General features: G+C 37.3%; 2 protein-coding genes across 3 annotated transcripts; both read left to right on the plus strand.

The window, feature by feature from the left end:
• The first annotated feature begins 291 nt into the window (after positions 1 to 291).
• LOC142626400 (zinc finger CCCH domain-containing protein 44) lies at positions 292 to 10,246 on the plus strand. The gene is made up of 10 exons (XM_075800222.1): positions 292 to 958; positions 1,252 to 1,331; positions 2,521 to 2,705; positions 2,961 to 3,879; positions 3,971 to 4,098; positions 5,960 to 6,019; positions 6,105 to 6,155; positions 6,329 to 6,399; positions 7,172 to 7,326; positions 7,437 to 10,246. Exons 1-10 carry the CDS (start codon positions 447 to 449, stop codon positions 9,890 to 9,892), a joined length of 4,617 nt encoding a protein of 1,538 aa, XP_075656337.1. The 5' UTR covers positions 292 to 446; the 3' UTR covers positions 9,893 to 10,246.
• A 1,812-nt stretch (positions 10,247 to 12,058) lies between these two features.
• Positions 12,059 to 20,300, plus strand: LOC142626122 (transmembrane and coiled-coil domain-containing protein STS1-like). 2 transcript variants are annotated; one of them, XM_075799907.1, is made up of 15 exons: positions 12,059 to 12,421; positions 13,021 to 13,102; positions 13,355 to 13,846; positions 14,182 to 14,353; positions 14,448 to 14,600; positions 15,357 to 15,454; positions 15,682 to 15,773; positions 16,602 to 16,672; positions 16,769 to 16,904; positions 17,332 to 17,391; positions 17,500 to 17,582; positions 17,663 to 17,739; positions 17,840 to 17,910; positions 19,613 to 19,670; positions 19,758 to 20,300. In XM_075799907.1, the coding sequence occupies exons 1-15, from the start codon at positions 12,192 to 12,194 to the stop codon at positions 19,878 to 19,880; spliced, it is 1,998 nt and encodes a 665-aa protein (XP_075656022.1). In that variant the 5' UTR covers positions 12,059 to 12,191; the 3' UTR covers positions 19,881 to 20,300. The 2 variants fall into 2 exon arrangements, with proteins under 2 accessions (XP_075656022.1, XP_075656023.1); XM_075799908.1 differs by lacking the exon at positions 13,021 to 13,102 and having other exon boundaries at positions 12,091 to 12,421.
• Positions 20,301 to 21,068: the final 768 nt, after the last annotated feature.

Raw genomic sequence — 21,068 nt, forward strand, 5'->3', positions numbered from 1 at the left:
CGTGTTTATAATTGGAATAAAAGAAACAGTGGTTTTACGAAATTCAAAACATAATATATAATTCCAACTGGAGAGAAAGAAGACAGTGTGTAACTCGTGTGCTATGCTACAATAATCAGCGACTATTAAGTGCCAGCACAAACAATTCGAGCCAATCCGAAGAGACCGTCTTTGGGTGTCGTTCTGCACTCAACTTCCTTCTATTTCCATTTCACTTTCCCTCTATATAAAAAAAAGAAAAAAAAAGAAGAAGTAATAATAAAAAAAACAATGCCCTGTCACATCCACACTGAGTCCATTTCCATGTGCCCACTACTCCCCAATCGACCCAAGGTCTAGGGTTTTCGAAGACGACCCCTAACCTCTAACCTCCAATCTCCGATTTTAGATTTAACAATTCAATCTCTCTCTCGCTCTCTCTCTCTCTCTCTTCCCCGAATTCGGGTATGGAAGAGCAACAACAGCAACAGCTAAATCAACATCAAAATCAAAATCAAAATCAACAGGCTTTGAGTCTTTACAAACCGTGTATTCAAGATGGAGGAGGGCAATCACAGCCTTGCTTTGACAATTCGTCGGAGCAGAGCAGAGACGCGGACCTCATGAGCGTCGATCAATGTCATATCGATGATTCCAAACTCGTCGGAGCTACACCGGCGGCGACGGAGGACGCTTCCAAGGCGGCGGTGGAGTTGATGATGATGATGACGAAAACAGCGACGCAGAACAAGTTGGAGCCTTCTCCCGTTCCGGTGGTGCCGGATACTACTGCTACTACTGTTACTTCGACGACGTCGACGACGACGACGGTGGTGGTGGCGAAGAGAAAGCGGGGTAGACCGCCGAGAGGTCAGCCGAAGATGACCGTAACGTCGCCACCGCCGAGGAAGAAGAAGGACGAAGAGGACGTGTGTTTCATTTGCTTCGATGGTGGTAGCCTCGTGCTCTGTGATCGCCGGTCAGTATAGTCTTCTTCGCTTATTTTTCTCTTTTGCTTTGTTTCGTCGTTGCTAATCTATTTAGGGCTTGAGGAATGAGAACAGTGAAACCGAAAGTTGCTCAATTAAGAGTAAAATTAGCTGATTCTGGCTTTTGAAAAAAGTTGATGGGCAACGAAAGCGTGGGTTAGGGTTTTAAGTTTTTGTTTATTTATTCATTTCTTCATTTCCATTACCCAAAAGGAGAAAAAAGAGAGAGAAAGAAATAAAGCTTATTAATTTACTTTATTTGTTTTTGTTTATTACTTGTTAGGGGCTGCCCTAAAGCATACCATCCTTCATGCATTAAGCGGGACGAGGCATTCTTTAAATCGCGGGCTAAATGGAATTGCGGTATGTTGTTGGTTTTAGCATCTAATTCTCTTTTAAATCTCTCTGTTTATAGAATACAGTTGCTGTGTTATCCTGTAGCCATATGAAAGGAAAGCAATCTGATAGTTTTTAACAGTTTCATTTACTGTTGTGTCCGAATTTTGTGGTACTAGAAGTATAAGATCACTCTCATTGAATTATCCAATTCCCTTCAATTTTTGTTTAGCTGTAAGGCACGTGGTATTTAAAAATTGAATAAGTACCACCTGTCACACATATAACTAAAAACGGGAGGATTCAATTGAAGGGGATCCTTTCCCGCAGGTGGGGCATGTTTGTTATATAGGCATTATATGGTAGTTTCAATGTGTACGTTGTTATTGTTATAGATTACCATCTTGATGTAAATATTATTGATCAACAAAATGACTTGATTGTTATTAAATGTTTGATGCCATTGGTTTCCTTTTGTGTAATATCATTTGTATTCGAATTCACCTCTAATCAATGTTATTGGAAAAAGTATTACGAAATAAAAAAGTGTCTGTTTGGGTTAGCAGTTTTAGAAAATACTGCGGTGCAAAAACTTGATTTGGGTTTTAAAAGCGGTGTGTTAACGAAAAAGCTACCTACTATATGTGAATTGCAAACATGATCTTTGGTGTTTTCAAAAAAGGCAATTCCTTTATTTAAAACGATGCTAAACAATTGAATTTTGATTTTGTAGAAAGATGCTGGTTTGCCCCGCAATTTTGCGGGGCCAAACGGACTCAAAAAGTATTTTTTGTGAAGTTATCAATGAGTTATGACTTAAATGAAAATGACACTTTTCTCATCCTACGCAAATGGGTGGAGGGTGAGGTCCCGGGTCAAAACCTACTATTGCATGCCCGTATAAATTACCTTTATAAAATGGAACTCTATGTCTGTTATTTGGGTTTTTAAATATTTTGTTTTGGAGTTTTCAGTAGTCGGTGCTATTTTAATCCTATGCTTAGATGAGGGAGAGGAGAGGATTGGGGAAGGTGGCCAGAATATACTAAAATTCCTGCTACCATCCCCTCTTCTCCTATCCTCTCCCACCTTTTCTCTCCATTTCAAACATACACTAAATGAAGTTATCATTTTTTTCTAAATCTCCGTTAGTAATTTGACTTATGATCTTTAGGCTGTATGGCTTTTTGTTCTTTACTGTGTTCATGCATTTCAGGTTGGCATATATGCAGTAGTTGTCACAAGGCTGCGCATTATATGTGCTATACTTGTACATATTCTTTGTGCAAGGGTTGTATTAAAGATGCTGATTATCTGTGCGTAAGAGGAAACAATGGATTTTGTGGTGCGTGCATGAGAACTGTGATGCTGATCGAGAATTTGCAAGGAAATAAGGACACGGTACGCTTTTTAATTATTGTTGATCAAAAAAAAAAAAAAAGGAAAAAAAAAGAAAGAAAAAGGAATTGATATGCTGAACACTCCTTCTGTCTTCCTCTTTTTCTTTCTTTTGGTCACTTTCTGCTGTGAGCAAAGCTCTCTTAGCTTGGACTTGTTAAAAAAAAAAAAATCTCTCTCAGCTTGGTTGAATTTGGATAGGGCAGGCATAAAAAATTCCAGGGCTGATAATATGGAATAATTTATTATGTTGTGCAGGCTCAAGTGGATTTTGATGACAAAAGCAGCTGGGAGTATCTCTTCAAGATGTATTGGATATTTTTGAAGGGGAAACTGTCTTTGACTTTAGATGAGCTTACTCGAGCCAAAAATCCATGGAAAGAAGCTGATACTATAGTTTGCAAGACGGAATCTTCAGGTGAAGTTTATGATGGTAATAATGACAAAGGTTCTAGTTTCAACCATTCTTGTACAGGTATAGAAACAAATAATTCCAGAAAGAGAAAGACTAGGAAGCAGCCTCTGCTTAATAAAGACTCTCTATCTATGGAAAAATCAGTTAGTAATAATGGGATGTATCTGCCTGAAGGCACAATATGGGCATCAAAGGAACTCTTAGAGTTTGTTGCGCATACGAAAAATGGTGATACATCCCCGCTATCTCAGTTTGATGTCCAGGCTCTTTTGCTAGAGTATATAAGGAAAAACAATCTCCGTGATCCTCAGCGAAAATGTCAAATTGTTTGTGATTCAAGGCTTATAAGTCTATTTGGAAAAGCATGTGTTGGTCACTTTGAAATGCTCAAGCTTCTTGAATCTCACTTTCTTATAAAAGAAAACTCTCCAGCAGATGATATTTTAAAAGTGGGGGTTGTCGATGCTGTTGCTAGTCAGTTGGAGACTGATGGGAATTATGATAACCAACTTCCGACAGGTAGTGATAAGAGGCGTAGAACACGTAAAAAACCTGGTGAGAGAGGATCACACATTAATTTAGATGCATTTGCAGCAATTGATGTTCACAACATTAACTTGATTTACTTGCGGCGTAATTTGATGGAGAGCCTTATGGATGATGCTGACAAATTTAACGAAAAAGTTATTGGCTCATTTGTGCGAATAAGAATTCCCAATAATGACCAAAAGCAAGAAATGTATAGGCTTGTACAAGTTGTAGGTATTGACTTTATAACACCTATCCTCTAAATGTACACAGTAAAACACATATTACGCAAAATTGTGACACTTTTAAGGTTTTTGTGTATTAGGTACAAGCAAGGTGGCTGAAGCATATAAAATTGGAGAAAGAACTACAGATGTGATGCTTGAAATCTTAAATTTAGACAAGAAAGAGGTCATATCAATTGAGGGGATTTCAAACCAGGAGTTCTCTGAGGTGATATTTTTCTCAACTCCTACATTTTGTAGAAATGAAAATTGCTACCTTTTTATCTTGTAATAATAGGACAGTATGGTTTCCATCACAAACAAAAATGATGATTTTTTTTTTCTCATTTGTGTTAACTACTTAGGCCAAGAGCCTTATAGCTCAATGGCATTGCCTGTTCACATTTAGAGGAGAATCAAAGTTCAAATGCCCCTCCCCCACTTGTTGTAACAATTGAGTTAAAAAAAAAAATCCTACTCAGATTTAAGTAGTTGTTAGTGCATAATGCAGTTTTTATGGTCTACTTGAGTATTTTTTGTAACTTAAAAACATGATTTTTGTATTTTAGTCTACTGTTAGGTAGTGTTTGGAACCACTACAAAAACACATTCCCACGGATTTCTAGGTGTAAAATGCATTCTGTAAAAAATTAAGGTGTTTGGTTGGACATATTGAGATTTGCAGAATGCATTTTGTGTAGAATGCATTTTTCAAATTTATGTTTCTAGAGCAGAAGTCAAAAGTTAAAAAAAGTTACCTTTTATTCTCATTCTACTTCTCATTTTCACTAAAGCAATTGGGCCCGCTAATAATGCATTAAAACCCATGCCAACGACTCTTTTCTCCTTCCTTTTCCTTTCATTCAGTATGTTCCTCTTCTGTTCACACCTTTTTTTCTCTCACAGAACCGATTTTTTGTCACGATCAATCTGTCTATCATCCCAAAATCACAACAAAAACTTCTCAAAATAAAACAATAATCAACAGATATCCCAATGTATTTTCCCAAAACAATAAAAAGAGTCATAGATGGGGCCTTTTTGGTTGACCCATGGCTTCGAAGACTAAGAGGAAGCGGAGGAGGAGGAGGAATCACTGGTTGATCCATGGCTATGCAGCTGAAGGTGAGGGCATAGGTCCAGAGGCAATGGGTTTGGATTTGGCAGGCATTTTGGGTGTCGATGTTGATGGGTTTGAGTTTTGATAGTTGGCAAAGGGAGGTGGAGAGGAAGCGGGGGAGGAGGAGGTGCGGTTGAACTTTGAAGGCGAGAGAGATGGGGGGTTGTGGTTGTGGTTGTGCTTGTGGTAGTGGCAGTGGCAGTGGCAGTGGTGCAGAGGAGGAGGAGGAGGTGGGTTTGGGCTTGAAGGGAGGCAGAGAGGATTGGATGATCCCAAGTGTGAACCAAAGTTGTGGAGACCTATATATCGATACATTCAAACATGTGTCAGTACATATGTACAGACACAAAATTACTTGCATGGTTGGTTCAGACTGCTTGTTCCTGAGATAAAAGGAACATATCAAATCAGATATATCAGGGTAACTCACAAGCCAATGAATGAATCCATCCACTGAAGCAGTAGTATATCCATCTACAACTTGCCTACTAACATCCAACATTCTTTTAACCTTTTCCACCAAGTTTGTACTGTGTACACATCAGTTGCCTGAATTTCAAATGTAAACCACCTTGCAGAACTGTGAACCCAAACTGCAGAGATCTATAGTCCTTCTCAGGGGGATGATCACATACTCAACTGTGGTTGGATTTCATAAATACAAAGTCTGAATTGATATCCAAATTGCGTAATAGGATCAAGCCATTGCAAGAAATGCCTGTGGAAGCCTTACCTTTACCACCTTTAGCATGAATGAATGAACTGAAAGAGTATTTGCATTATTTGTGCTATTTCAATTTCGTATTATTTTTGGATTGTATGAACATTCACAACTTAAACACACTAGCAGTGTCATATAGAATTTTATTCTGCGAGCAAGACTACCTGGGTGAGGTGTAGTATTTTGGAGCATCATGAATGGAGTTTACTAGTTGGCTTCTATAGTTGATATTTTATGTTATGTTTTCAGGATGAGTGCAAACGTTTACGCCAGAGTATAAAGTGCGGGCTCATCAAACAGTTGAATGTGGTAAGTCTTGACTCTTATGTTCCCCTATGTCTCAACCTAGGAATTTTGCATCCCTTTTGTAAAGGAAACTTGTTCTTGGTTGTAGGGTGAGATTCAGACAAAGGCAATGACGCTTAAAGCAGTGAGAGTGAATGATGTGAGTTCCTTTCCTTTTGATCCTGGGGTAATGAGGCAGTTTTGTATGCAGGATGCTTGTGTAGTAAATATTCTTTTAGTCTGTTACAATTGCGTTGAGTGAATGTTGTGGCTTATAAATGTTTTACCCTGGAAAATCATTGCTGAACGCTGTGGTCTTATTTTGCAATCTAGGTGCTGGAAGCAGAGATATTGAGACTTAATCATCTACGTGATCGAGCAAGTGAAAAGGGACATAAGAAAGAATATCCTTTGTTGTTTCAAATTGTTTCATTCTATTTGATATTTGAATTTCCCCCCTGCCAATTTAAACTCTTGGTGTTTGAAAACAAATGCCTTCTCTGTTTTTTTTTTTAAACCTTAGTTATGCCAAATATCTGTATATGGAAATTCATTTGAGGAAGAATATTCCATACAAGTTACCTATCAAAAATAAAATAAAATAAAATAAAGAATATTCCCATTGAAGTTGCGTAGATTATGTGTTCCTGGATGTTAAGATGGATTGCTGGTTACATATTTGAGAACCCAAGGGAATGATGTGTGGCATGATTGATGAATGACCACATTTTCAATATTTTAAAGGCTCATTTTTTATTATAAATTTTTCTGCCTCATCCATCTCAAGAACCTCATGTTGGTTACACTCATTTGTCAGCATTGATTTTTTGACTGCTTGTAGAAATAGAGCATAGCTAGCCTTGTAGCCATCTCTTGATGTTTCACTTTATGTTATATCTGATAGTTGGGATGTAATGGGGGAAGTAAAGAGATGTTTTAATCTTCAAATTTATTTCATTTGTTTTTGAAGTTAACCTATTGGGTGCATGTGTGACTTACCAATTATTATTATATTAATGGCAATTGAAAATAGAGCATGTGAGTTAAAATATTTACACCACACTGCTAAAGAATTACCTTGTAACCATTGATTGGTAGCATTTTCTATTCTTAATATTTGTGATGTTGCAAAGAAATTGGTACAAATTTATAAAGCATTCCTTAACTATGTTGCACGTTAAGAGAATGCGTGGAGAAATTACAACTTCTGAAGTCACCCGAGGAGCGTCAGCGCAGACTGTATGAGATTCCTGAAGTACACACCGATCCAAAAATGGATCCAAGTTATGACTCTGAGGATAATGCTGGGGAATTAGATGAGAAGAGACAAGGTCCCTACTTTTGATTTATGAACATGGAACGCATACAATTGATATTATATTATCTTTAAGTTTTAATTTGAATTTTTAATTTGGTAGTAATGGTGCTGGTGTGCGTGCAGATGTTAGTTTGAGACCAAAACCTTCTGGCTATGGTAGAAAGGGGAGGGAGCCTATCTCTGCACGAAGAGCAGGTGATATATCAGACGATGTTGGAAGCAGAAAAAACTTTACCAAGTCTTGTGAGCAGAGTAGTAAAGTTGGTATGACTAGTAATTCTGATGAAGGTGGTGCTTCTCAGCTTCATGATACAGTGAAAGAATCCTCTTGGAATCAGGAAAGAGAAGCACCTGGAATAAATAGTTGGAATCCACCAGTAAACCAGGTTAATACTTCTGGTTCATTGGACATTGCTTGGAATAGTCAAGCAGTGGTGGTTGCATCAGAAATTTCACCACTGGCTCATTCTTCAGTGTCAGAGCAATCTGCTAATGATTCTGAGACTGACAAAATTTGGCACTACGAGGACCCAGCTGGCAAAACTCAAGGGCCATTCTCTATGCTGCAGCTGCGTAAATGGAGTGAGCACTTCCCTTCTGATCAGAGAATATGGAGGATAAATGAAAAGCAAGATAAATCTGTACTTTTGACTGATGCTCTAAGTGGACGATACCATGAAGTGCCACCTTTTCCGGATGATGGTAATTTACTGTCTCAGGGAGTTGGAGTTGCCTCAGATGTTGGAGATAATATCCGTGATGGTGGGTGGAGTGAGAGTATGAATGCTGCTCAGACAGACAATAAAGAAGTTGAGGGGAGCTCAAAGCCAAAGCAGGAAGACTCAAGTGTTTATAGTAATAATGATGATGAAGTTTTTAGGGGCAACGAATGGGGCTCTAATTCTTCTAGTTGGACTACACCTGCAGATGTTACTAATTCTGATGAGATAAGGAATGGAGTTTCTCTACCAGGCTGGGACTCATCCCAGGGAAATAGTACCTGGCTTGACCAGCCTCAATTGTGTAATAGTTCATTAACCCCACCTGCATTATCTGGGAAGTCTGATGAAACTCTGTCACATCAAGTGAGGAAAGATCATGGGGGTGAAAGCAATTCTGGTCAGGAAAATGGAAATTGCAATTCAAACAGTACCGCTGACGGTCAAACTAAAAATGAACAGGGTTATGAGAACCGATCTGATAGTGAGGGCCATTCAGGCCAATCTTCTGAACAGAGCCAGAGGCCTCCACCCATGAATGGTTCATTGAACAGCTGGGATTCCAATTCTGGTTTTACCTCTGTAGTTAAGTCACTTGAAACAACAGTGAAAAATCAGGAAATTGTTATTCCAGATCTGCCCGGTCCCACTCCAAAGAAAAACAACGAAGACTCAAAAGGTCAGGCTGGTGAAAACAAGCAAGCTGTTTCTTCAAGTGTTCCTGTACAAAATGCAGACCCTACCTGGAGCACTGCTTCTAGTTTAGTGGGTGGTGGGACTCAAATTCATGATGTAGCTGCTAAATGGGGTGGGTACCCCCCTTCTCCAGCCAAACCTTCTGTTGAGGAATGGGACTCCAGTCTTGTCTCTGCATCTTCTCTGAAACCCACTGAAATGATCAGTGATCATGCTGCTACCCCAACTTCAATAAATGACCAACTGACACACTCTTCCCCGTCCCATCCTCCATCAAATACATCTAATTGGCAGGCAATAGTTACTGAACCTGCTGACTTCTGCTCTTTAGCTGATGAATCAGTTTCAGATCTGTTGGCTGAAGTTGAAGCAATGGAGTCTCTTGATGGCTTGCCTTCCCCTACTTCAATTATGAAGTGTGGAGATGCATTGATAGATGATTCTAAAAATGATTGTATGAGTCCTTTAGATGGGTTTAGCCCAGCACTTGATCCAGGAAAAGGTGATGCCTTAAGCTCCACTGGTGATTTACAAGTACCTTCTCAATCTACAGTGACTGATGAACCACATGGTGTATCTGGGGCCGATGTTCTTGATCCTCAAAAAAGGTCCAGTGGGCATTCCTCCACAAGTTTTGAAGTGGAGGGAGATGCAAAGCCCAGCGATATTTCAGTTAACCAATGGGAATCTGGTTCTGACATCCAACCTACACCACCATCTACAGCAAGTTGGGACATGGGTACCACAGATTGGAGAGTGGGATCAGAAAGTACAGCCACTAGTTATGGAGCAGTGCAGGGAGGTGCAAACTTGGGCTGGGGAGGATTAGATCAAAGAACTACAAATATGGGTTATGGAACTGGTCAAGTAGCAGCAGAGGACAGTGTAAGCATGAATTTGAGTGCTTCTGCTGGGAATGTTGGCATTTGGGGAACCCAACCAAGATATGGTGGTGACAGATTTTCTGGCCCTAGAGATCGGGGTTTTCAGAGCAGGGATTTTGGATATGGTAGAGGTAGGGGTACATGGAACAGACAGCCCATGTATGGTGGTGGAAATGGAGGAGGTTCCTTCAGGCCTCCTCCCAAAGGGCAGCGAGTTTGTAAGTTTTATGAAAGTGGCTACTGCAAGAAGGGGGCGGCATGTGGTTATTTGCACCCATGATTATGGGGTTCTATGCAATTAGGCACATTTAATTCTGTAATCATTATTCATGTTAGGGAAGTCTGGTTCTTACCAATGTTGCAATTTAACCTGTAAAAGTATCAGTCAACAAGCAGCGTAAAACATTATTTTTTGAATATCTGGGTAGCTCTAGAGTTGCAAAGTTGTGGACAATTTAGGAAGGGTGATTTAATTTGCCTGCCACAACGCTTTCCTCATGACTTTTGCTTTGACGCATCTGGAATCTTGGTCGGATACACATGCTACCCCAAATTGTGGGGTGGGGGGTGTAATTTGTGGACTATGCAGATGTCTGCTCAAACGCTATTATATATAAATAGTTGTTTTTGCCTACATTGATTAGTCTCTCTTAGGACCACCACTGGCGGGGTTGTGTTGAATGAGAATTGAAGTTTCTCGTTTAATAAATATCTTAGGTTGCTTAGCGGGCCCAGGGCATGTGGATTGAGAGGAGAGCTGGTGAATTTGAGGATTAGCAATTCAAATTTACTTTGTAACTTACCAATAAAAATATAATAAAATTATTACTAGTATTATTGTTATAAACTCTCAATTACACCATCTAACTTTGCTTAAAACTCAGTTCATTCCTAAACCACCTTTGATTTTTGTTCATTTCACCACTCTTAGTCTTGACTTTGATATGCATTCAATCAATGTAGTCATTCTATCCAATACCATTAGATGATAGATATGTTGTTATAATATGAAAACGGAATGGATCCGAAACTTAAAAAAGAAAAAAAAGAAGAAGGGTATTTAAAAGGGCTGTATCAAGTAGGCTTTTGGTGACTACTTAAGACTGAAGATGGGTAATGGGCGTCACTGCCTGTATCAACCAATATATGTCCAACCTTATTTATGGCGGTGTATAAAGGGGACATGTAATGTTACAAAGTAACATTGCTCATGAACTTGAACTTGAACCTTTTTTTGAGAAACAACTTGAACTTGAACTTGAACTTGATGCTGAAGACTGTTGTTGTTTATTAATTTGTTAATCACGAATTGTATGCCTCTCCGTATTTTTGGTTTCTCTCTCTTTGTCTTTGTTGATTGCAGGAATCTTCTATGATCTAGAAAAAGGATTGATTACATTTATTTTAGTCAGTCGTGTTCAAGGAAGCTAAATCAATGTGTTGATCAGCTGGTGTCAAAGGTTGATGTGATGTGGACCTTTACTTGAAAGCAAGTTTATCATTTGCTGTTTAGCAAAAAAAAAAAGGTTTATCTTTTGCTTTTTTGTGCCATACATTTTTATGGAACGTGATGTCTCGCATCACATGCATGCCCTTTCGTTGTACTTAAGCGTTATGTTGAGTTATAAATGTGCTCTATTTAAAGAAAGAAAAAGGCTGTATATATAACACTATACTGTTTCTCTCAATCACCTTCAGGTCTAAATCAACCACTTGTGTTGAATACAAAAGTGTCCTAGAGTAAAAGGGGCTTTTTTTGGGCTGATTTATAGTTGAGGGTTTAGAACACGTCTATTGCATGTAAATTTTGTTTGTTTAGATAGAAACGTCTATTGCATGTAATGATCAGTCACGTACCACGCTTAACGCCAAGAGAAGAGACACATGAATTCTGTTGCAGAGTCGGCGATTCAATTCCTTTTCTTGTTTTTTTTTTTTGCCTAGCAATATACTAATAGTAATATAGAGTCTGGTTGTTCGACTTGTTGATACTTTTTTTTTTTTTGTGTTTTCAAATAAAATATTCAAAATTCAAAAAATTCATTTTAAAATTATTGAATTATTTAAAAAGATAAAGATAAAAAAAATCTGCAAATACAACAATTCTCGCAACAAGCTTTTACTGAAAATTGATCCCACTTTTCAGGACCAATTTACATAGTAAACAAGAGGTATTTACCCTGATGAATTAAACAAAAAACTTGATTAAATAAACTATTTATCATTTTTTTAACCGTCAATGATACTTTGATTATGATTTTGATGATTTTTTTTCACCTCTTGGCTTATTATTATTTTTTTCTTTTTCACTGTTCTTTTCTGGCTACACGGCTCCAATTAAGCCTTTATGGCTAATAGTAGTAATTAATAATTAAAAAAAAAGGGTAACGTGTCAGTCATTTCAAGTTTTTTGACATTGACTGGGCAAAAACAAAACGGCATGGTTTTTCACGAGCTTCCAAGAAAGAATTGAATTGTTCTCTTCTCTTCTCAATTACACCTTCCACAAAATGCTAGTATATACTTAACGTCAGCTACGAATTTCCGACTTTCAAAAAAAAAAAACACTTCAGAGTAATATGGCAACGACGTCGTATTTGACGCCGACGCAAAGCTACGCAGCGGGAGCGTTGTTTGGACTCGCTCTTCACCAAGCCCAGATCCACCAGACCCACCCGCTGGGCTTGGATGACCCAACCGATGACCGAACCAAAACCAGTGATAGCAGCAGCAGTAGTAACGACGCGGTCTCCGAGGACCCGGGGCTTTGGGTCCACCAAAACTCGGGCCTGCTCCGACCTGTTTTCAAGTGAGTTCAGTTTCTTCTTTCTTCAATCTAATGTCAACTTTGGAATATAATGTTATGACTCTCAACAATCGCAGTTTGGGGACATGTAATGTAAATCCTATATATGAGTCTATGACTATGCGGTAATTGGGATGGGTTTTACTTTTGATTCTTCCTATTCATTTATTTTGCAAGTAAATTAATGTCAATGGTATTAGTTTTTTTTTGGGAAGTGATAGTTGATTTTGTAATAGAGTGTATGAATTCAGATAGAACAGAAATGAGGAAAATGATACATGTTATGACTCTCTTTTGTGTTTATAACAATTGCATTTTGGGGACATGTAATGTAAATCCTGGAATTTTTATTCTTGATAGAACAAGATAATGCAGCCTTTACTTTTATGTTAATTTGGGATTTTTTATTTTTAATTTTTTTGGGAGTGTTGATTTTGTAAGTGAAGAATAGAAAGCAGGAAAATGATACATGTAGCCGACTTTAAGTAATTTGTTGAGGATCGATAGCCGGCCCTGAAAATTTGGGACTAAGGCTTTGTTGTTGTTGTTGTTGTTGTTGTAGAGTGATCATTGATTTTGAATGTTGACCATGTCATGAATAGGTTTTTAGAGATCAGCTCTAGTGCATGGTATGGACTTGAGGAAACTGCTGGGACTTCTTCAGCTAACCATCATGTTGGAGCAGTATGTGGTTTGATTTCTTGCATCATGTTCCCCTCTCACAGGCATGCATACATACATTCACAAATGTAAAAAACTTGTTTGAGGTTTTCCTGTATGATGCTTGATGTTTAGAAAGAGGTTTTTTTTATTTCAATTAAGAATTCCTTTGTGAGGCCATTTGTTGTATTTGAATTAGGTTCGTATTTACATAGTTACGTTATTTAATTTGTTAGCTCTTTCTTTTTTGTACTTAAAGATTTTATTTTGTCACAGTTCTTGAGGTTACTTGCAGAAGAAAGTGGTGAAAATTCTTCTCAAAGGGAAGAACAGGAACTTGCTTTGTCAACAGCTGTCGATGTTACTGCACGTAGCATGGAAGAAGATTCTGAATCTTCCAAGGCTAAGAGGGAAAAGCTTCGTGAATATGAACATGAATGTCGTGAGAAATTTTCCACTGCTGAAGTGCAATCAAACTTGGAAGCAGAAGATGTGCACTTGTTGCAGGAGACAGATAGTAATACGTTTGAAATTAAAGATGCAGATCATGCGTTAATGAGTAAAATGGATGAGAAACCAATTGAGGAGGTAACAATGCTTAGTTATCGGAGGAAAGTTACAGTTCTCTATGTGCTTCTTTCAGCTTGTCTGGCAGATACAAGTGATGACAACAAAAAGTGTAACCGACAAAGAAAGGGCTATGATGCTCGACATCGTGTGGCTTTACGCTTGCTGGCAACTTGGTTTGATATCAAATGGACAAAAATGGTTTGTGTACTCAAACTCTTGGTACTCTGTTGGTCATTGTAAATGTGGATGAGAATTTTGTTGGTATTAGGTCCTATGATGGATGAGGAAAAGATTTCTCAACTCCCTATTATGCTCTAGTGATATAAGTCAAAATATCATCTAACATTCAGTGGAAATCACCATTGAGATGCATTCCCTTCTTTTTTCCTCTGTCATTTAATCACTTGTAATTGTACTTGTAGGTGTGTGTGTGTGTGTATATATATATTAAACCTAATTGTAATTTTTTGTCTTTTTAGTTAAAGATCATGTTTTATATTTTGACCTTGTTAAGGGAAGTTTTTGTGTTGCAGGAAGCAATTGAGATAATGGTTGCTTGCTCTGCAATGGCTTTAGCAAAAGAGGGAGAATCAAAGAGAGAAGAAGAAAAACAAACTTCAAAAAACAAATGGGCTAAATGGAAGCGTGGTGGTATCATTGGTGCGGCTGCGGTAACTGGAGGCGCCTTGATGGCAATTACTGGTGGTATGGAGCCTCATATTTGTTTTTCATAAAAATTTCCACTTGAAAAACACTCTTCTTGTGGTTGACTTCTCAGTTTCATTTTCAATATTAACAGGATTAGCTGCCCCAGCAATCGCTGCAGGACTTAGTGCCCTAGCTCCAACATTAGGGACTCTGATCCCTGTGATTGGGGCTGGTGGGTTTGCGGCAGCTGCAAGTGCTGCAGGAACTGTTGCTGGTTCAGTTGCTGTTGCTGCGTCATTTGGAGGTGAACACTTGATTACATTCCATAGTTTAATCTTCTCAAATGATCTTATAAATCTGTTATCCCTTTTAAAGGAAAAAATAGATGTTTTTGGTGTGTCCAATGTGTTTGATCTGTGATTGTTTTATGCAGTAGTATATAATTGGGCTGTTCTTTTTATGTCTCTACATGTCTTATGAGGGTCTTTTGTTTAACTTGGATGTGGCTCCTCAGGAATGACCTTGCTAGTCTAATTAACTAACATTTCTATAGGATGAATGCTATCTTTTGATTGCGTTATGAGGGTGATCCTGTTATACCTTTCTTACTGCATGATAATTAAAGTGTTTTGAACTGAATGATCACATAGAATAGTTTAAAAAGCAGATTTCATAGAGAAGTCCACAATTGTGCTGGCAGTTAGGGTTATATAGCAAGTCCTTATGTGGTCTTTTAGTTGTTAAAAGGGGTTTTGACTAAAAGCGTCTGTCTGATTTTCGAGTATTCATTATAGTTAGCTTTCACTGACTTGAAAATGAGTCATGCATACCCATTAACACCAACAGAATCCTCAAGATGATGGTATAAAACTTTTTACTCCAGGATGCCTCTTTGCAATTTATGTTGCAAGTTAATGTCGAATTCCTTTATTCACTATCACGATACTTTAGTCAATAGTTCTATCAGTAAAACAGTTCTTTTTTTTCCGGAAATTGTATATACATAAGTGATATTTTGCTTATTTGACGGAGAACTCATCGATGTCTCTATCCAAAACAGCGGCCGGTGCTGGACTTACAGGGACCAAAATGGCTAGAAGAGTTGGAAGTGTTGATGAATTTGAATTCAAAGCTATAGGAGAAAACCATAATCAAGGCGTGAGTTGTTGTAGCTTCTATTTTATATTTCATGGAAGCATTTCATTTTTCCTTAAGGAATGCTTTCAGTAATTTATTTTATTTTGTAAAAAAACCTTTCAGTCTGAGGACTATCTTTATGGTTTTTGTATTTTATGATTTTCTCCATTTCTCTCACCCTCTTCCCATCTTGTTAACATTACATATGTCTAATTTATGGACTCAAAAAAATTGAACTTCTATATCAGAGGCTAGCAGTTGAGATCTTGGTCTCGGGATTTGTTTTTGATGAGGAAGATTTTGTAAGGCCTTGGGAAGGACAAAATAATAACTTAGAAAGGTATTTATATCTTTGCCACCTTCCAATTCCTGATATTATATCGTGTTTAATTTATCACTGAAGTGGTTAAAACTTAAAAGTAAAGTTTTGAATTTTCTGCCATTCTGCCATTTGGTTCTTTAACAAGACAGAGAGAGGCCCACTGGAATTTATTCTCAAATAGGTGATTGTTGAGAGATAGTTGGGCAACAACGGAAGATGAATAAGAAAATGAGAAAAGAACAGCAAACATTTTCGTTTTTGTGCATAATGAAACACGGGGATATTATTTTACTTTTTCTTCTCTCTTTTATTTTCGCTTCTGAGAAGAGGACCAAAGAGAAAGTAAATGCTTATTTGTATCCCACTTAACCATTTATAGGGCGATTCTAAATTTCTTATGCGTTTCAAGTGGGTGATGTATGTCTCTAATAGCTTTTTCTCTTGGCACTTTTTTCATTGTAGTTCAATGTTCCACCTATGTGAGATTTATCAGAAATTTGTTCTCTAATTTATTTGAGGGTTTTTCATGAGTATTGGATCAGCTAAACTAAAAAAGAGAGTTGTAGAACGTTATTACTTTTTCTTCAGTTTTTATGAACTATGCTAGTATCATCTATGAACTCTTATCACTCATGGTGTGATAGAACAATATTATTTCTTCTTTTTTGGGAGTGGAAGATATGATGTCAATGCAGTATGAATTTGATGGAACTGCTATACTTATTTTATCTTCCTTCTGTATCTTATGTTTCTTATGTTGATAATAATCCGTTAAAAAGTAATAACTTGGATGCTTGTCATAACAAAATTTACAAATTTGATATTTCTTATGACCTTGGCATTTAGGTATGCGCTTCAGTGGGAGTCTAAGAATCTAATTGCAGTGAGCACTGCAATTCAGGATTGGCTTACTTCAAGTACTTGCTTTTGAACTCTTGGCTGCTGTTAAAATAAGCTATAATTGCAATCATAAGAAGCATGTATGATGTTGATGTTGCTGCTGCATACTGTAGGGCTTGCATTGCAGATGATGAAGCAAGGTGCAATGCTGACTGTGTTAAGCACACTCATAACAGCATTGGCTTGGCCAGCAGCGCTACTTGCCGCAACCGACTTTATAGATAGCAAGTGGACAATTGCTGTTGACAGGTATACTTTTCCACTCTTAACTATAAGTGGAACGGAACTCTTAGATGGGAAGAGGGGAAAAACTTCTTCTGGTTCCATTTTCATTTGAATTGCATGCACGTGGTTTTTGGAGTGAGGGTTTCCATATTTCTGCATCCTGAAGAAGGTAGCCTAGGTAGAAGTTTGTAAAGGAGGATGCTTGCAGCTGTAGTGATAAATCTGGTTTTTGGACTTAATTTTGTAGGAATATATTGGAATTGATAGAGCTAGTCAGAAGACTGGGGGAATACTATAGGGAAACCTAGTACTGAGTGAGAGCATACAAAACGATGCATCTTAACAGCACAAGATAAAACAATGTTTTTCAGAATTGTCACATATTGAACATGTTATTTCTTAATTCTTTTGCGATTTTCTACATGCGGCTATATATTTTGTCACTTTCTAGATCAGACAAAGCAGGGAAGCTGCTTGCTGAAGTGTTATTAAGTGGATTGCAAGGCAACAGGTATGTCAAGTCAGAACTTGGCAATACTATTCTTAAACTAATGTCTTCAAAAATTTCAGAGAGATCAATCTTCTTAATTCTATTGTTGGTTTTCTATGAATCTTTCAGGCCTGTGACACTAGTAGGTTACTCTCTTGGAGCACGAGTAATTTTCAAGTGTCTCCAGTTTTTGGCTGAGACTGAACGTGATGGTAAAAAGTACAAATTACTCTTCACATATTTTGTGGATTTGCTAGAGTGATCTTAATGCTCCTCTTCTGAATATTGGCAGCTGAACTTGTAGAGAGAGTTGTTCTTCTAGGAGCACCCATCTCCATTAATGATGAGAACTGGGAAGCTGCTAGAAAGGTGATTGGAATTCACTTGACTTTTTTTGTTTAGAGCAGATCTTTATTTAGTACGCACTCTCATCTGAGGAAGTCCTCTATCACCTCATGCTGTGTTGCAGATGGTGGCTGGAAGATTTGTGAATGCTTATTCCAAAAATGATTGGATGCTTGGTGTTGCTTTCCGTGCTAGGTATGCATGCATCATGGACAATGCACTATGGTATAGTTATATCTGGTCTGCAAAATGTAATATGGTATAATTATACCAGATTTACAAAATGCAGGAATTTGCTCTAGATGTACATGAGGTCATCTATGGGCCACAACTATTATAGTCCATATATCTCTCTGTTTGGTGATCCTATCTGCCAAGTTAGTGAACTTGGAACAACTTTATCTTAGCAAGCAAGTGCTCCAGTGGCTATAATGAACCAACCCAATCCAAGCTTGTTTTATGCGTGCTTTTGAAGTTATACACATATTTTATATGAAATGAATGGATGTGCCCACCAAAGGAGATAATAGAAATCTAATTTTAAAAATTAACGGAAGTTATACACGTATTTTGTATGAAATGCATGGATGTGCCCACCAAAGGAGATAATAGAAATCTAATTTTAAAAATTAATGGAAGTTATACACGTATTTTATATGAAATGCATGGATGTGCCCACCAAAGGAGATAATAGAAATCTAATTTTAAAAATTAACGTCATTTCTTCTCAATGGTTCAGGGGAGTCTCAGTGATTGTGACCTTTCTGCATTTACTTCTTGTAATTTCAACCACCCCCCAAAAAAAAATAAAAATGCACATGCACATGTGCGTGTGTTTGTGTATGTCTCCCAGCCTGTAGTAGCATAGGGGCAAATACTTATCTTGTGTGTCTCATTGTAACTCTCTATAAAATGCCTGTCTTTTCTTCAAAATGGTCCAGCACTCTACTGCATGTTCCCCAATTTTGGAAAGTTGGTTTTGCTTTCTGTTCATTGCAGATTGACATACTCTAAATTTTGGACAGTTCTCCCTGAGTAGTTTTAGTTCTGGAAAGTAAAGGTGAAATCATACACTATTGCTTTGGAAATATAGACAATGAGAAGAGGCCCCCTTAAAATGTTTTATGTCTCCAAAATGAACCAACCTATGTGAATCAAACTACCAAACCTGAGTGAGCACCTCCAGCTGAAGCTGATTCTGTTTCAGCCTCTGCTTGAACTTCAATGTAACTGCTTGACAATGATTAGGATTATGATCCTAAGAGGATGTTGATTTTCCTAGAGCCTTGTGGCTCAGTGGTATTTCCCAGTCTCCTTTATGAAATAACTAGGTTTGAAATCCCCTTCCCCTCTTGTTTTAAAGGGGGAAAAAAGGATGTTGATTTGACCTATGATTTTTGTGACTGTTTAGGACTGTTGTGTTTCATTCTCAGGAGATGGGTGATCATTGGATATTTTAAATAGGTGCTTCATTGGATGTATACTACATATGCCGCATGTTTTAGAAAAAATTGAATTTGATTTAACTCCCTGCATGTTTTGATTGTAGTGCCCCATATTTTACTATACGTTGTAATTTTTTATATATGTCTATTTCAGAATTTAAATCTCTTCTTCTTCACGGCTTGCTTGAGTGGAGTTCTTCCTTTAATCTTTTCCCTTGTTCTAATTTTTTAGAAATGCTTGATCTTTGTAATTTATGTGTTTGATGTATTGTTTTCCATGTACACCCCTGGTGTACCTGGACTTTTGGTTAATATAATTCCGTTATTTAAAAAAAAAAAAAATAGCCCTTAAATAGAGCTGCTGTTAGCTGCAGGCTGCAGCTTGATTATTATGTGGAGAGGTTACTATTGAGATCGTCCTTCCACATAAACTAACAATTATTTTTGGACAGTTTACTTACTCAAGGATTAGCAGGAATTCAACCAATCAATATTCCGGGGATTGAGAATGTAAGTTGTTTCATTTCTTGTGTTGGCCATCGCACTTCGTCATCTGGGGTTCAGTTTTTCACAATGTCACCTTGTCTGGCTTTGCAGGTTGACGTAACTGATCTCATTGAAGGTCACTCTTCCTATTTATGGTCTACACAGCTAGTCCTGGACCAGCTTGAGCTGGATACATATTATCCTGTTTTCAGGAGCACTACTTGCAAACAATAGAGATTTTTTTTTGGTTTGCATTTCGGATTCTACTTTTGTCCACTCTTGCAGCTGGTATTGTGATATCCCTATCATTTCCTTTCTAGCTGATGGAAGTGTAGCACTTGTACGGAGTACCTCAGGCGGATCAAAGCATATTAAATCACTCAACTTAGAGCTTCTTGGCTAGTTGATGTTTCACCCTTTTTTCCTTGCATTTGTATATACACCCAAGTGTAATTAATGCCTGATAGGAGGCTGAAAATGTCTGGTTCATATTTATTTATATTACCATCTTGATCTGGGTGAATAACTCCTCTTCGATTTGGAAAAATGTATTGATTCCCACACAACTCCAAAACAATTGATATAGACTTCCAATCCACTATACTTGGGGATGAAGAGACTTTTTTTTTTTATATTATATTATATTATTTAAATATAATGTTCTCTATCAGTGTTAGATTCCCTAAGTCTCTGATTACAGCAACACATGATTAATTCTTCTAAAATTTGTTCTTAATGCAATTTTCGCTTGTGGTCTTGGAAAGACATAATTTCTCATAGGGGCAAGGCAAATGGATACTTACAGTGAAGATTGAGTGAAAATTATTCATTAAAAATGAACCAGATGGAGGCAAAGAAAAATCAGTGTATGGAAAAAGCTTCACCAAATAAAAAATTAATCAGTGTAATAGTAGGTGTTATCTATTTTAAGCTTTCATGAATGGAATCTAAATTGGTTTGGAAGAAAATTTGAACTGAACCATTATGTGATTATTAATAAAAGAGAAATAATATATTTAAAATATTTTTATAACATTTTTACAATAAATCTTAAGTGATAGGTTGTTACTAGTTGTTATTGTTGGGGGCAAAAAAGTAATCTTAGTGTTAAGTTCAAATTTAAACCAATAACAACTAACCACTTGTAATTTGTTGTGAAAATATTATAAAAATATTGTGGACGTAGTATCTCTTTTAATAAAACTATCCAAGTGTCATATGACCTATTTAATAGGATAAAGAATCTTTCAAACTTCTCCTATATATTTTTATTGGATTTGAATTTTGAAAATGTAACTGTTGAATTTTTTTTGTTTGATACGTGCTTTACACGCATGTCAAATTTTGTTCAAATCGGATTATATTTAGGATTCGATCAACAAAATTATTTTTTATGCATAATTTTAAATCACAAAAAATTTG

Source organism: Castanea sativa, chromosome 2 (assembly GCF_040712315.1).
Source record: "Castanea sativa cultivar Marrone di Chiusa Pesio chromosome 2, ASM4071231v1".
NCBI lineage: Eukaryota > Viridiplantae > Streptophyta > Magnoliopsida > Fagales > Fagaceae > Castanea > Castanea sativa.